The sequence below is a fragment of the Pungitius pungitius genome, chromosome 20 (genome assembly GCF_949316345.1).
Source record: "Pungitius pungitius chromosome 20, fPunPun2.1, whole genome shotgun sequence".
Taxonomy (NCBI): Eukaryota; Metazoa; Chordata; class Actinopteri; order Perciformes; family Gasterosteidae; genus Pungitius; species Pungitius pungitius.
In genome coordinates, this window is record NC_084919.1 from 1,782,412 (window position 1) to 1,796,368 (window position 13,957).

A 13,957-nucleotide genomic window follows, 5' to 3' on the forward strand; every position below is an offset into this window, starting at 1 on the left:
TCAGAAAACTCTGCAGGAATCGTTGAAAAACAGAAACAAAAAAGCAAAGAATTGCAGATTGTTTTTCCCGATGTGTCACAAATGCTGAGAGGCTCAGACGCTCGCTCAGGCAGCGCGACAGCTCCTCAAGGTGACTGACAGGTGCCAGCGGAGCTGAAGGAAAATACATAAATAGAGCTGCAACTTTTTTATTTTATTTATTTTTTCGCTCTGGTTGTGCTGAGCAGGCCCCCCCCCCCCCAACCGAGAGGCTGACTCGCCATTTAATCGATTGAACTGAACGTTTTTCATTAAAGCGGTCGGGTGGTTCAGGACAATAGGAGACGATGACCTTTCAATTTAAAGCAGCTGAAAACCCGCTGCTCACTTCCCCCCCTGCTGACAGCACGTGTTGCCATGGATACCGACATTGCTTTGGGCGTGTTCTACAGGCAAAGACAACCCTCGTGGAGGAGACCTGTCAATCACAAGGTATTACCCCCCCCCCCCCCTCCCCCTCCCTCTCTCTGCGATTACTTTACTTTGCCGATTGATTGATTGATTGACCTGTGTCCTACTTGGGGGTCCAGTGCTGTGCATGCTGGGTAATCCAGAGGCATCGTTATCTGTGTGTGCACCTCAGAGGTTCAAGCGGGTCGTCCCTCAGTTGGAACATCAGCAGTTCAATCCTCGGCCCCATCCATCTTCTCAACCTGGGGAGGGGGGGTGGGGGGGGGCGCAGGATTCGGAGGGTATTCCAGACGGAACCCTCCCCAGCATCAAGGGGGGGAGGGGGGGGCACTCTTACCAGCTTATCAGTTACCTATTATCAATACTTCAATAGGCAATTTAGCGATTAGGAGGAATCACACCATAAAAATCCTCCTAATTGTTTTTTTTTTTTTTAATTCCCACCTTTTTATTATAAGCCAAACAAAATGGTCAATGGCTGCTTTAAGTAAAGTAAAAAATGGTTTAAAGCAAACATTGGCGCTTAGCAAAGGACAAATTGAATGAACACATTAAACAAACGAATGGATACAATTCAGCCTGGTTAACATTTTTATTTGCAATTAAATTGGCATCTTGCAACTTCCAACCGCTCTCCCTCCCTCACGTCGATGCTCACTTTGTTTTCATTCATAACCTTTATTTTTTGTTTATTTATAGTCCCAACATAACCTAAATGCAGCAGCTCTGACATCACATGGCTATCTCGGGAGATTTTTTCCAGTTTTATTTTTAGCAAAAACAACATATTTGAACAACAGCAACATCTTTTCACGGCTCCAGGTACGACGTGAGCAAACAACACGGCGGAGCTGCTGCTGCTCCCCCCGGCCCACATATTCCAACTGGAGTATGGTACAAAAAAATAATCCAATATATATATATATATAGAGAGAGAGAGACACTGTACACGCGCAGTCATATCAGAAATGTCACAAAAAGAAGGTCATTGGGACCACACGTGAGAAGTGAAGAATACGTGTGTTTACACAGGACCGGGCTGCTCATTGGGTCCGTTTGGGCAGAAACATGCGACACCAGACAAACGACTTTGTATTGTTTAGTAAAAACGTCCCGGACGGTAAAATTTCATTATATAGGTTAATTAATACATATTTAAACCCTTATAAAAAACCCAGATCTTCCTCCGATGGAACAGGTTCAATGAACCTTTGACACAGCGCGTTGGTTTCCCCAATGAATGTCAATCATTTGTATGCACCATTTTTTTTTTTTTAGAAATCATGTATGCCTAAAACTCACTAACTTGGTCGACAAAATGAGAGAATCAGTGACTGGACTTGTATTTTTTAAATATACTCAACAAGTAGCAACGTCACACCAAATGAATGTAATGTGTAAAAGGTCATTCTGTTTGTTTTTTTTTCTTCCAAACTTGGACACGTTGTTAAAGGAAGGGGTCCGCGGCGCTTCGTACATCGTGGTTCCAAATTATCCCAAAGCTGCCATTTTGGATCCAGAGCTGCGGCGTCGAGGCCCCCGCCCACATGACCACATGACCCACATGCCCCCCCCCCAACCCGAGAGCCCGTGAGCCACCTTGCTGCGACATTAGCACCACAGTAGCTGAATTGGCCAGCAGGATCCGGCAAATGCTCCTAATGTCTCTGAATGAATCCAGGTGTGATCAAAAGGACGCATGGACGTCATGTGACCCCCCCCCCCCCACTGCCTGCAAAGCTAACCAGCTGTAAGGAACCAGAATTATCTCAACATATTCATCCTTGATTGAGTTTTTTGGCCAATGTTCAGCGACGATGAGTCTTTTAAAAAAGAACCTTTCAATGAATGACAGTAAAGTCCATAAGAACCCATTCATTCCTCCACGAACGAATAAACACAAACTAAATCGTCTCGGAACATCCTGCCCACCCCTCTCTGCTTCAATATTTTGGCATTTTTTTAAAAAACAATTAAGTTTTCACATACAATACAGCCATAGTTTAAGAGATAATGGTGTTTTTTGACTCTATGCAATCACATAAAAATTTCATATGATGAGTTTATTATTATGATTATTGAGTGACCCCCCCTCAAATATATACTCTGTATAGAAAGTAAATATATTCACAGACGGCTTTTTCAATTAAATGTTTTTTTTCTTAAATCTTCACGAATCAAAGCATCACATCTACGTATATTTACTTCACCGTTGGTGTCGCAGGAGGTTTAAACTGCCCCAGTGAGGATGGATTTACAGTCCATTTACAGTACTGTTACCAGCGAAATAAAAAATATAAAACTCCTTACACACGTTCAATTTATACAGAATAACATCCGTGATCAGATGAACCCGAAAGCACGGCTCTTCCGGGCCCTTTTTCGAAGCCAAACAACCATTTAAAATCCGCCTCGTTCTGACGGTTCTGATTCCAGAAGTTTCGTTTTTTTTGGCCTCGACCACGACGACCCCCCCCCCCCCACCCCCCTCGTCGCGGGGTGCAAGTGAGCGCGCTTCATGCGGGACAAAGCCTCAGACAGTACTCTCCATCACCCAGTCGGCGCTGTCTATGGTCCCCTTGCTGCCCCCCGTGTCCCCCTCCTCGTCGCACTGCAGCAGCATGCCGTTCACGGACAGGCTCCTCCTGGTCCAGATGCCGCCGATCCGCCGGGATTTGCCGGACAGCCGGGCGGCGGCGGTGGCGCCGGCGCCAGTGACGTCTCCCATGTCGAAGGACTGGCTCCTCTTGGGCTTGGGGTCCAGCGGCAGCATGAGGAGGCGGCTCAGCCTGGAGTCCAGCGTCCGGCCCAGCAGCGGCTCCCTGTCCGCGCGGCCTTTCTTCCCCGAGGTCGCCGCGCCCCCGCCGCCCCCGCCGCCCCCGCCCGGGTCGCGGCCCTGCGACCCCCGCAGCTCCAGCTGGGACAGGGCCCCCAGCAGGTGGTCCAGGTTGGACCGGGGCTTGGGGTTCGCCGACCTCCAAATGTTGGCTAGCGTGCTGTTGGGGCTGTACTGGCCCCCCGCCACGGAGCCCGAGGACGAGGAGGACGACGTGAGGCTGCTCTGCAGGGAGCCGCACTTGAACTCCACCACCTCGTCCCTCGGGGCCACTTTGGCCTTCGGCTCCGCCGGCGGCATCAGGAGCCCGTTCTGCCCCACGCGGCCCCCGTTGGTCTGAGAGTGCGTGTCGATGACGCTGGTCAGCTTCCCCGCGGGGGGCTCGGCGTCGGCGGCCTTGTAGCGCAGCACGAGGATGACGATGAAGACCAGCAGGGTCGCCACGATGACGCCCCCCACCACCAGGATCATGGTGCCCCCCAGCAGCTGGCTGGGCAGGGAGCGGCACTGCGGGTAGTCGTCCTGGGTGACGAAATGGGTGCAGCCCACCACGTTGGTGGCCGTCAGCGTGGTGGCGGTGTCGTCCCAGGCGGCGAGCACGCACAGGTCGTAGCGGGTCCCCGACACCAGATTGGTCACCAGGAAAGCTTTGCTGGAGGCCGGGATCATCCTGGGGGGACAAAGGCAGGGCAGAACCGGGCAGGTTAATGACCCAACTAGAACTCGAAAAAAGGAACCATACAGTAAATAAACCCTAATTGAACAATTGACATTTGACCAGGGCGCACGCGTCGTTTCAACAGAAGCCTTTTCGTTAAACCGGAGCCGGGCTTTTCATCTGCTTCCTCTCCACTGCTCTGCTGCGGCTGCTTTAACGGACAGCCAGGAGTAATTGGCTTCATCTCCCGCAGCCATCTGTCATGCAGCAGCGAACAGAGGGTCCATTTGATATTGCGGCGTCGGAGCGGTGATAAATAAATAAATAGACAGCGGTACTGTGTGTGTGTGTGTGTGTGTGTGTGTGTGTGTGTGTGAGAGTCCAGCGAGCCTCCAACTGCCCGAGGAGAGCCGCCGAGGGGCCAGATGACCGCAGGTTCACGGCGGCTCTTGAAGTGATGCCGCTGGTGTCCGGACACTGATTCCCCTGCAGGGGGCAAAAAGGCCCGAATCGTTGGGTCCGTTGCTTTAAAACCTTGTGTTTGTGGCGTGGGGGCCGGTGTGACACCGCTTTCCACACGGTTCCACACCGCGTGGGCCAACTACACCCAGTTAAATGATCATTGGCTCTGTGGACGGGGGGGGCCCTCGATGTCTGTGGAGCACAAATACCTGCCGATAACGAAAGGAACATCTCGTGTGCTACAACGCGGGGCCTTCGATTGGGACGTAGAAGCCAGGAGGAATCTCCGCATTGGCCATTCATCTCACATTCTTTAACGTTTATGTGACAGACGGGTTTCGACCTCTGCGTTCCCCCCCCCCAATTAGTCCCCACAGCTCAGACAAAAAGAAGCCGCTTGGCGATAGAGAAGTTCCACTACGTCCAATTTGTGCCACAGTTCATTAGACGATTATAATTGGCTGGCTGCCGGGGTTCGGGAGTGAGATCCTTTCGCCCGGCGATGCTTCCGGTGTCGGCGGCTCGCTCCCTGCGCCGAGGCCTCTAATTGATTTCAGGTCGTCTGCGCAGACCGGCTAATTCTTTTTAATTCATGTGAGCGCAGAATCCTCGGGCCGCCGCTTATCACAAGAAAAAAAAAAAAAAAAGATGCCGTCGCCCCTCCGGGCTGCGAAAGGCAATTTTTGTGGAGTGGCCCGCTCAGCTCGCCATGACGGCGCCAAGCCGCAGCGTTAATCAGAGGGAGGGGAGACGCAGGGGGGGGGAGACGGGTTTTCGATCCCTTTGAGATTCGCTAAATCTTTCAGTCAGGACAAGGACCCGCCAAACGGGCCCCATCGATTCAGCCCGAAGGTGGCGGGTGCTGCTGGGACATCCGCCCGTGCTTATGTAAGCAGACTCGGACTCTGCAGCCGCGCCCGGGCCAGGAGTTTGGGGGGGGGGGCGGGGGGGGGGGGGGGCAAACATTCACAGCCCGGGAAGAAATGAAGTAGCTGTAAATACAAACAAAAAAGATCCCGTGGGATCAATTCGCGGCGTTTACCGACTGGCGAGCGGCGCGAATGCGCTGGGTTGCGGCCATTGGAATTTTCTGCATCAGTTAATCTCTTTCAACTGGTCGTGTTTTTATGGTCGAGAGGTTTGCACAAGTATTTTTTATCTTTTCACATCTTTTTTATAGAAATCCTCATCTGCAACGTCAGTGGAAACGAAATCTGTCCGATAGATGAAGTGGATTAAATAGTCGTTCCATTGTAACACATCAAAGTTAAATATTAGTAGATCAGAGTACCATGTACCCTCTTACTTCTCTTTTTTTTATGCTAAGACGGCGCCTGAGAATGTTGTGATTTGTTTATGCACTAAGATTTATTTCTCATCCTCTTACGTTTCTCTGACCTGACGCTCGCAAAACCAGAACCATCCAAAATCTCGTCTGCTGACAAAGTGGAAGTCGTGGCCTACTTTTCTTCGTGAAACCGGAGTGCACACACTTCATCTCGAGCTCTCTCTCTTTGCAAACTCTTTTGGGGGGGGGGGATTTAGAGTTTCTTCATCTTGAGATGAACTCTGGACCACTGACGTCTTTGCTGAGTTTGCCTCGGCTGGAGAACCGATCGTCACCTACGTCAGCCCCTCCCCTTCCTTCAGACATCCTGTGGAGGACTTCACCCATGTGCTGAAGTGGTGCATTTGTGACGGTAGCCTTTACGTTTCACGTTGTGCTGCCGCGGTTTCATCTGACAGCATCTTTTTTTTTTTGTGCATTCTACAAATATCCAGCTACATAAGCGAGAAGTAAAACTAATATAAAAAAATATAAAAAATTAACCACCAAGCTTTCAGTTTGCAGCGTTAGTGGATTACGTAATTCCTAAAAGGAATGTACGGTAAAAAGTCCTTTGTTCAGTCGACCCGTCCGCTCACGTCACCTGACCTCTTTCATGCATTGCTTTTGTTTCCCGCTCTTTAGGCTAAAGGTCACCTGACCTCTTTAGTAGCGCCCTGCACATCCTGACTGAGACACCTACTCATGCCGACTTTCTCTTGAACAGCTCCTGCAGCCGGCCTGAGATTTTTTTTAAAATAAGCCGCTGTGTGATTTGTTGTCAGAGCTGCGCTTTTTTTCTCTACAGGAGCCACGACGGCGTCTTCAGCTCAGCTAATAACCGGTAATGTGAGGCCCGAGGACGGCGCTTCCAGTGCCGCCGCGCATCTCTGTGACAGAATGAGTCCCGTGACATGTGACACTGTAGCCATTATGTGGTTAAGTATTGCCCCGCGCGTCTCCATTTTACTGAAATATTACTGTCAGGCTGGTGTTCCATTACCTCCAGATTCATCCCTTCCCACACCAGAGGTGGATGGTAATGGGACACTTTGGATTTAATCAGGTGACCTTTTTGAGCAAATTGTAGTTCTAAAAGTAGTTTGAACTCAACACACTCTTCTTCACTCCAGCGGTCTACATTAAGGGAAAAGAAATGATGGCCTTTCCACATTTTCACGGCGTGACAGATGGCCGGTGTGCTGAAGGGGCTCTCCGGCGAGGTAGTCACGCCCCCTTCAGAACTAATAATGGATGAAGCTGTAACGAGATACAAATGAGATGGAAGGACTAATGCCTTGCATGTGTGCAGTGGTGTTTAGGAGAGGGCTGGGCGGGACATCCATGTCAAATCCTCTTTATTCATAACACCAAAGATCAGCAGAGTGTTGAAATGAATGAAACATGCACACAAACTGTTTTCACTTATCACACACAGAAATGTGTATTTAAATATATACCTCAAGATGAATCATTGGGTGTATATTCCAGCACTTTGTGCCCTCTGTTTAAATGTCATATCTGTTATGGATCTATCGGAGGAGGCCGGTTGATAGAAACCAGAAAACAGACCTCATCATCATTCATAAAATGCTTCTCTTTTCTTTGGGAAGACAATTTTGATTAAATGTTTCAACAAGAAAATTTGAGGAGGCAAGAAGGCGTTTGTCAAAGAGCAACAGCTCATATACTCATATTAATGCATTTCTGAAGCTTTGTAGCTTTGTAAGTATAACTTACAGTACAAGCTATTTTAATATGTACACATCATCTCATTTACATTATTACACATTACAAATACAAATGTTGCTATTTCAAATTAAAATGTTTTATGCAAGAACCAAAAGGCTGAATGGAATTCATTACATTACTCTCTTGTTGAGTCGCGCTGTGCGATTACACAAAGGTCTGAAAAACACTCGTCCGGCATTTGTATCCGTCTCCAACAAAGAAGGAAACACGCTGCATAATGAAGAAGAATATTGCAACAAAGGGGGCCGCCGCCGCCGCCGCCCTGCAGCTACGGCTCTAAATATCTTGCTTTCCACAGTTTTGAGAAGAGATTTATATGGCATTAAGTAATTGGATTTTTTTTTTTTCTGGCTGGTTTCACACTGGCTTTGGAGGCTGTGCGATGGAGGCCTCGTCTCACGCAGTTTCATCCACATCGGCTGCTGCCCGATTGACAGAAACCCGGCACCGCGGGCCCAGAAATTGCCTCCCTGGTTCTGGACCGCTGAGCACAATCTGAGCCCGGGCAAAGCACGGCGGCGTGCTAGGTGAGGGTCACGTGATGTAAAGGTGAGGGAAAGGAGAGGGAAAGGAGATTTTTTTTTTTTTTTACTGCTGTCAATCAACTCAACAAGTGTGTATGTGTGTGTGTGTGTGTGTGTGTGTGTGTGTGTGTGCACCGATCCCACAGGAGAGTGTTGTTGTCACACTGCAGCCTGTGAATAAACATTCAATGCATCCATCTCTTTGTGTGCTGAGCCTCCCATTCAGACCCCCCCCCCCCACACACAGGCTATTCTCTTCTCATTGACAGTAATGATGCACCGATGCATCTTCTACAGGACTTATAGGTCAGCATAATAGTTGAAACCTTCTCACTTCCAAGCTTTTCAGGTGCACGAAGCTAAATTTAAACTAAATCCGTGGGTGACAGTGACAAACGCTTTCAGCAGCCTCCACATTTCTCAGGCCTTTTATAACTTCTGTGCATAGCAGATAACCTTTACTGTAACCAATTAAAATGTAGATCTTATTAGGGTTCATTATCTTCTACTGTGTGAGCAGATACATTCTCGGGAAAGAGACTAGATGTTCCACTCTGTTCACCAGCTGGTTCCTAACTTTGCTGAAAAGAATTTTCTTTTTCCTTTACCTGTAAATTAGAACCTCGTCATCGGAGCAGTTGTACTGGAGCTGGTACATCTTCACCTTCGGGGAGGACTTGCTCACCGTCCACTTGACCAGCGCCGAGACGGCCGTCACCTCGGAGACGGACACGCTCCTCTCCGGCGGGCCGCCCCCGCCGCCGCCGCCTTTGCTGATCCTGCTGCTCCCCGTGATGTCCGAGAGGCGGGACTTGGGTGGCGCCGGCTGCCCGGTGCCGTTGCTGAGGTGGGGGAGCTGGACGATGGACACCTCCACGGAGGCGGTGGACTCCCCGGCCACGTTGGCCGCTATGCAGGTGAACGTGCCGTAGTCCTTGGACGTGGTGATGGTGATGCTCAGGGTCCCGTTGCCGTACACGGCAGTCCGGGACGAGTTGCCCAGCAGCCGGTCCTCGGGGGAGATCCAGTGGATGGTGGGCGGGGGGTCCCCGATGGCTTCGCACCGCAGGCCGGCGGTCTGCCCCTCCAGCACCAGCGTCCTGTGCGTGTGCTGCGTGATGAGCGGCGGCTGGCACACAAACTCCTCCTCCTTCACGTTCCAAAAGTAGCGGCCCTTCAGGGCCGGCGGGGAGGCGCAGGTCTCCAGGTCGTCGTCCCTCTCGAGCCGCCGCAGCCACAGCATCTCGCAGTTGCAGTGCAGCGGGTTTCCGCCCAGGCTCAGGGAGAGCTGCGGCGCGTAGGGAGTGGTCAACGTCATCGAGTCCTGGGCGCGGGCGAAGATGGGGTCCGGGGGAAGCTTCTGCAAGCGGTTCGAGGTCAGGTCCAACCTCGCCAGCCGGTCGAGGTCAGCGAAGGTGCCCTCCGGGATGAAGTCCAGCAGGTTGTGGTCCAGGCTCAGCTGGTGCAGGTTGATCATCTGGCGGACAGAGTGCCAGGGCAGAGACACCAGGTTGTTGTAGGACAGGTCCACGTCCTCCAAGGAAGGCGCCAAGTCCTCCAAGGCCTTGTCGTGGATGCGTCCGAGCTGGTTGTTGTTAACGATGAGGTGCTGCAGGTTGACCAGGCCTCTCAGGTCATCGGGGCCCAGCTCGGTCAAGCGGTTGTTGTCCAGGTGGAGAGAGCGCAGGGTTTCCAGGTCGCCAAAGGAGAAGGGCTGAATGTAGCTGATGGTGTTCCTGGAGAGGGTCAGGTCCACCAGGTCCGTCATGTTGGCAAAGTCCTGCTGGGTAACGCGCAGGATGTAGTTGCCTCCCAGCCGGAGCTCCACCGTGCTGCGGTCGATGTCCAGAGGCACGAAAAGAAGGCCTTTGGCGGGACACAATGTCCCCAGGGATTCGGACAGATTCTGGCACACACAGTACTTGGGGCACGCACAGGTGGTCATCACCGTGGCTCCCAGGACCAGCAGGCAGCAGAGGATGTGCTCCATGGTGGAGTCATACACGGGAACCTGAGTGAGAAACAGAGAAACACGGACTGATGAGATCAAAGTGGACTTTTATTATTTTGTATCTGCATAGGGACATTTTTCATTATTAGGAATCTTTGTGAGTCGGGAAAAGTGCCTTTGCACTAAAGTAACCCTAATTTACTAGTCCCTAATGACAACAATCTGACCCAAACAATGTGACCCAAATACGAGTATGAGAGTATGAATATCAATTTCTCTTTAGGAAATCACATATTAATGGGCAGGAAGAATAGGACGAGGATCGTGTTACTACGGGATATATAAAGCATCTAGACAGTGGAATTCTAGTCAAAACAATATCTTTTCCACAATGAGCATCATAGATTTTGTATCATGGGCCCTCGGGGGGGGGGGGGGGGGGCCCGAAACAGCCACTACCGGGGACGTCAGGTGACAGCATCCTGCTGTAACCGTGGTGATAAGCAGCGTTTTTATGGGATCCGTGTCATAAATTAACATATCTCGGTAGTCGAATGAAACAGGACCATTGCAGCCCCCCCCCCCCCCCCCCCCTCGTTAGCCCACTTTTACTGGAGAGACAACGACGCACCTGCTGTTCTATTTATGCATTTCTCCTTTTTTTCCCCCACTCGCCATAATCTCCGTGACACGCAGTGTAATAACTCCGATTTACACTTCATTTCACGCGGCGCCATTATTCACTATTATTATTCAGGACACAGATGCGGATGAAATAAAATAAACAGAAGGCTGTCCCAAATGAACCGAGATTATCCCGTATTTTCTTGCTGCCTCACACCCACACGTGAATGCACACATCTGCACACACACACATCTGCACACACACACACACACACACGCACACACACACACACACACACACAGATGGCTGCACACACTGAAATGTCCCAACGCCGACCCATCTCCGAGCGACTCGTGCTGCACGAGGTTTCCCTGCAAAGACCCCCCCCCCCCCGACCCGATGAGCGTCTAATGGAGATAGACATATAGGTCTTGGTGCGTTTCGGGGGGGGGGGGAGGGGGGGGAGGGCGCATGTTATCAGCTGCCGGGGGGGGGCTCGGTGCGGCTCCTGACGGATGCTGCTGGACCTCATGGGGCCACACCAGGCTGCGGCTTTTCACTGCCCAGGTGGACGTGTGGGGCGGGGGCGGTATGGGGGGGGGGGGGCACTTATCTGAGCACAGCCAGGCCCACATGGTCCCCGAAGATAGACTCGGGAACACGGGGCTCAGACAATTCCGCTACTGCTTTTCGTCCCATTGTGAAAGATTTAAGTCAATATTGAATTTCCTCCACATTCACAGCTTCCCCCGACTGCCTGATGCAAGCGGAAATTTCATTTCGGCGCGAGCTCCGTGGGGTTTGGAGCTTGCACGGACGGCAGCTGGGTTTGAATAGCAAAATATACAGAGCCGCAGTGTGTCTCCTGGTAGCACAATACATCCCAAAAAAATGAAATAAAGTAAAGTAAAATGGGAGCCTGGATCCCAAGGTCCCTTCACTGTGTGGTTGAACTGTTACCTGCAGATGTGGGCGCTGAAGCTACTTATCCAAACTCTGTGCAAGGGGAGTTACAGGAGATAAGTTCCTGTGCTTATATCACAGCTAAAGAGCTTTTTTAAATAGTAAACTTTGCACTGGTGTCAGTCTGCGACAACAGCACGGAAACGCCGAATTCCATTCAAAGTTGGAAGAGGACGGTGGACACCTGCAGGTCCCAGATTGCGTGCGTCCTGTGGGCTTTGCAAGAGGTCCAGCGCCAACGACTCCTCGTCGTGTCAGATCGCCGAACGGCAGGCTTTCGCTTTAATTCCCCCTTTCAGAAATGTGCTTTGTGGGGCCCTGTGAGTAAACCAAACCACAGGAAGGACGCGGAGAATCAATTTTGCAGTTTGTCTTTAAAGGTGAATCGAGTTCCCTCGCAAAGAAATAGATGTTTTCTCCATTGCAGCAAAAACCCCGGGTGTCTCCTGGAGGCCCAACGGACACAAATACCCACTTTAATATGTAATTGTGTCGGCTTGTTTTTCATTTCATGCATCCCGCTTTCAGATCGCATGTTTGTCGGCCGCAGCCGGCTCACGCAGCGGCAACGCGAGTGGGCCGGGGGAATGTGGGAGGGTGTATTTATGCAGCTCCACCGAGCTCCGACGCGCACAGTCCTTGACTCATTTACACCAAACGTCCCCCCCCCACCCCCGAAACCCACGAAGACAAACCGCAGGTCGAGTGCCCCTCCCGACGTGTGCTCGGTTGGCGCATCGCTGCTGTTTCCACGTCACCGGGGGCTAAAGAAGTTACTCTTCATCTTCTATTCACGTTTCTTTTTTAATATGCCACGTCATGTTCTGCAGCGACGAGGGCTCGGCTCGGATGTGACAATCGGACTTATCGCATCCACGGGATTTGAAAGGGGGGGGGGGGGGGGAGGGTGCGGGGGCGTAAGCCTGCGTGTTGAAACGTCGGAGCAGGATCAGGGCCCTGATATTCGGTCTAATCTGCGAGTCAGACGAGCTCCACATTAGCGCTCCCCCCACCGTCGTTTTTTTTTGGGAGCAGCTCTAAGCAGCTCTAGTATCTGCCTCATCGTCTTCGGGGGGGGGGGGGGCTGCCGAGTCGGCGCGACGCTGCATTGAGTTTGCACTTTGGGGGCGGATGAGCGCAGAGTGCGCAGCTCAATAGAGACGGGTGAAGTTGTGACTGTGTTGACTGCTGTGGTGCAAAGACTTGACATCGATGTCTCTTTCCAGAGATCCTGACACGGTGACTTGAGATGGAAAGAAAGTGCAAGTCACTGCAGCCAAAAACACCACCCTCACACACACACACACACACACACTCACACACACACACTCACAGACACACAGCGTTGTGATGAAGTGACTACACACAGCATCAGCATCAGCACTTGACCTGCACCGAGGTGATGAGACTAAACGACTGCGCATTATAAAAAGCATTTTTACACGCCGCGTACGGATGCTGACGCTTGTGTTTGCTCAAATCACCGGGGTCAATCACAGCCCGACACACACACACGCACACACACACACACACGCACACACGCACACACACGCGGCACTATACTTTGCAATGTGTCTGTGTCAGCTGCAGTGCCAGTTTGATTCCTCCCGAATGGCTGCAAGTGTTTTTGTAGTTACACCGATCGCATTTATCAAACGCGACGGGGGAGGCGTTTTCATGGGGGGCCACATGGGGGGGGGGGGGGGGGGGGGGGGGGGGGGGGGTGAAGATCAGCTGACTCAGCGGGGCCGAGGCAGAGGAAAACAGTCCCTCCACACTTCATCTGTGGCTCCGCCTCCCTCTCTCTCTCTCTCTCTCTCTCTCTCTCGCTCAGCCAAAGTGGAAGTGACATCATGGAAACGGCTTCTCCTCCGTGGCGTGACAACAGCGGCGCTCCAGCGAGGGGGGGGGGGATTTTACATTTGAGATGTAAAGGAGGGGACCACAACGAGTACGGGAGGAACTTTAAAAGCCAAAGGGTTCTTCAGCGTCGGTGCAGAGCAGTTTCATGGTGACAAGCCTCTGACACCCCCCCCCCCCCCCCCCCCCCCCCCAACGGGCCAGATCACCGCGGGCATCGCTTCAGTTGGACGAGTTAAGGGAGCCTGGAGATCGGTGTCTCAAAAAGTGCACTGTGTGTTTGTTTGAATGAATTAAAGCGCACGTCTGAATGACTTTCTCAGTATCCAGCGACATAAAACATTGGTTTTGAATGTTACTTCCTGTTGGTAACATGTGGACAGCTGTGACACTTATACAGGTGTGCAAACGTGGTACGAAATACCGCCAGAACCTGGACAAAAGCCCGCGGCGCCGAGCTCACGTCCCGAGGACACGGAGAGGACACGGAGAGGACGCCTCCTCGACCTCTCTTCTCTGCGCCGGAGGTCACTGACCTCCACACTCGGG

General features: G+C 51.7%; 1 protein-coding gene across 2 annotated transcripts in view; it reads right to left on the reverse strand.

Annotated features, from left to right (window-relative positions):
• Window positions 1-2,950: 2,950 nt before the first annotated feature.
• Window positions 2,951-13,957, reverse strand: part of lrfn2b (leucine rich repeat and fibronectin type III domain containing 2b) — a 57,955-nt gene continuing 46,948 nt past the window's right edge. For both annotated transcript variants that reach the window (XM_037449597.2, XM_037449596.2), the window contains 2 exons: window positions 8,618-10,020; window positions 2,951-3,956 (listed from right to left, as the gene is read on the reverse strand). In XM_037449597.2, the coding sequence (XP_037305494.2) occupies window positions 2,984-3,956; window positions 8,618-9,999 (2,355 nt within the window). In that variant the 5' untranslated portion in view covers window positions 10,000-10,020 and the 3' untranslated portion in view covers window positions 2,951-2,983. The remainder of the gene's footprint in view (window positions 3,957-8,617; window positions 10,021-13,957) is intronic.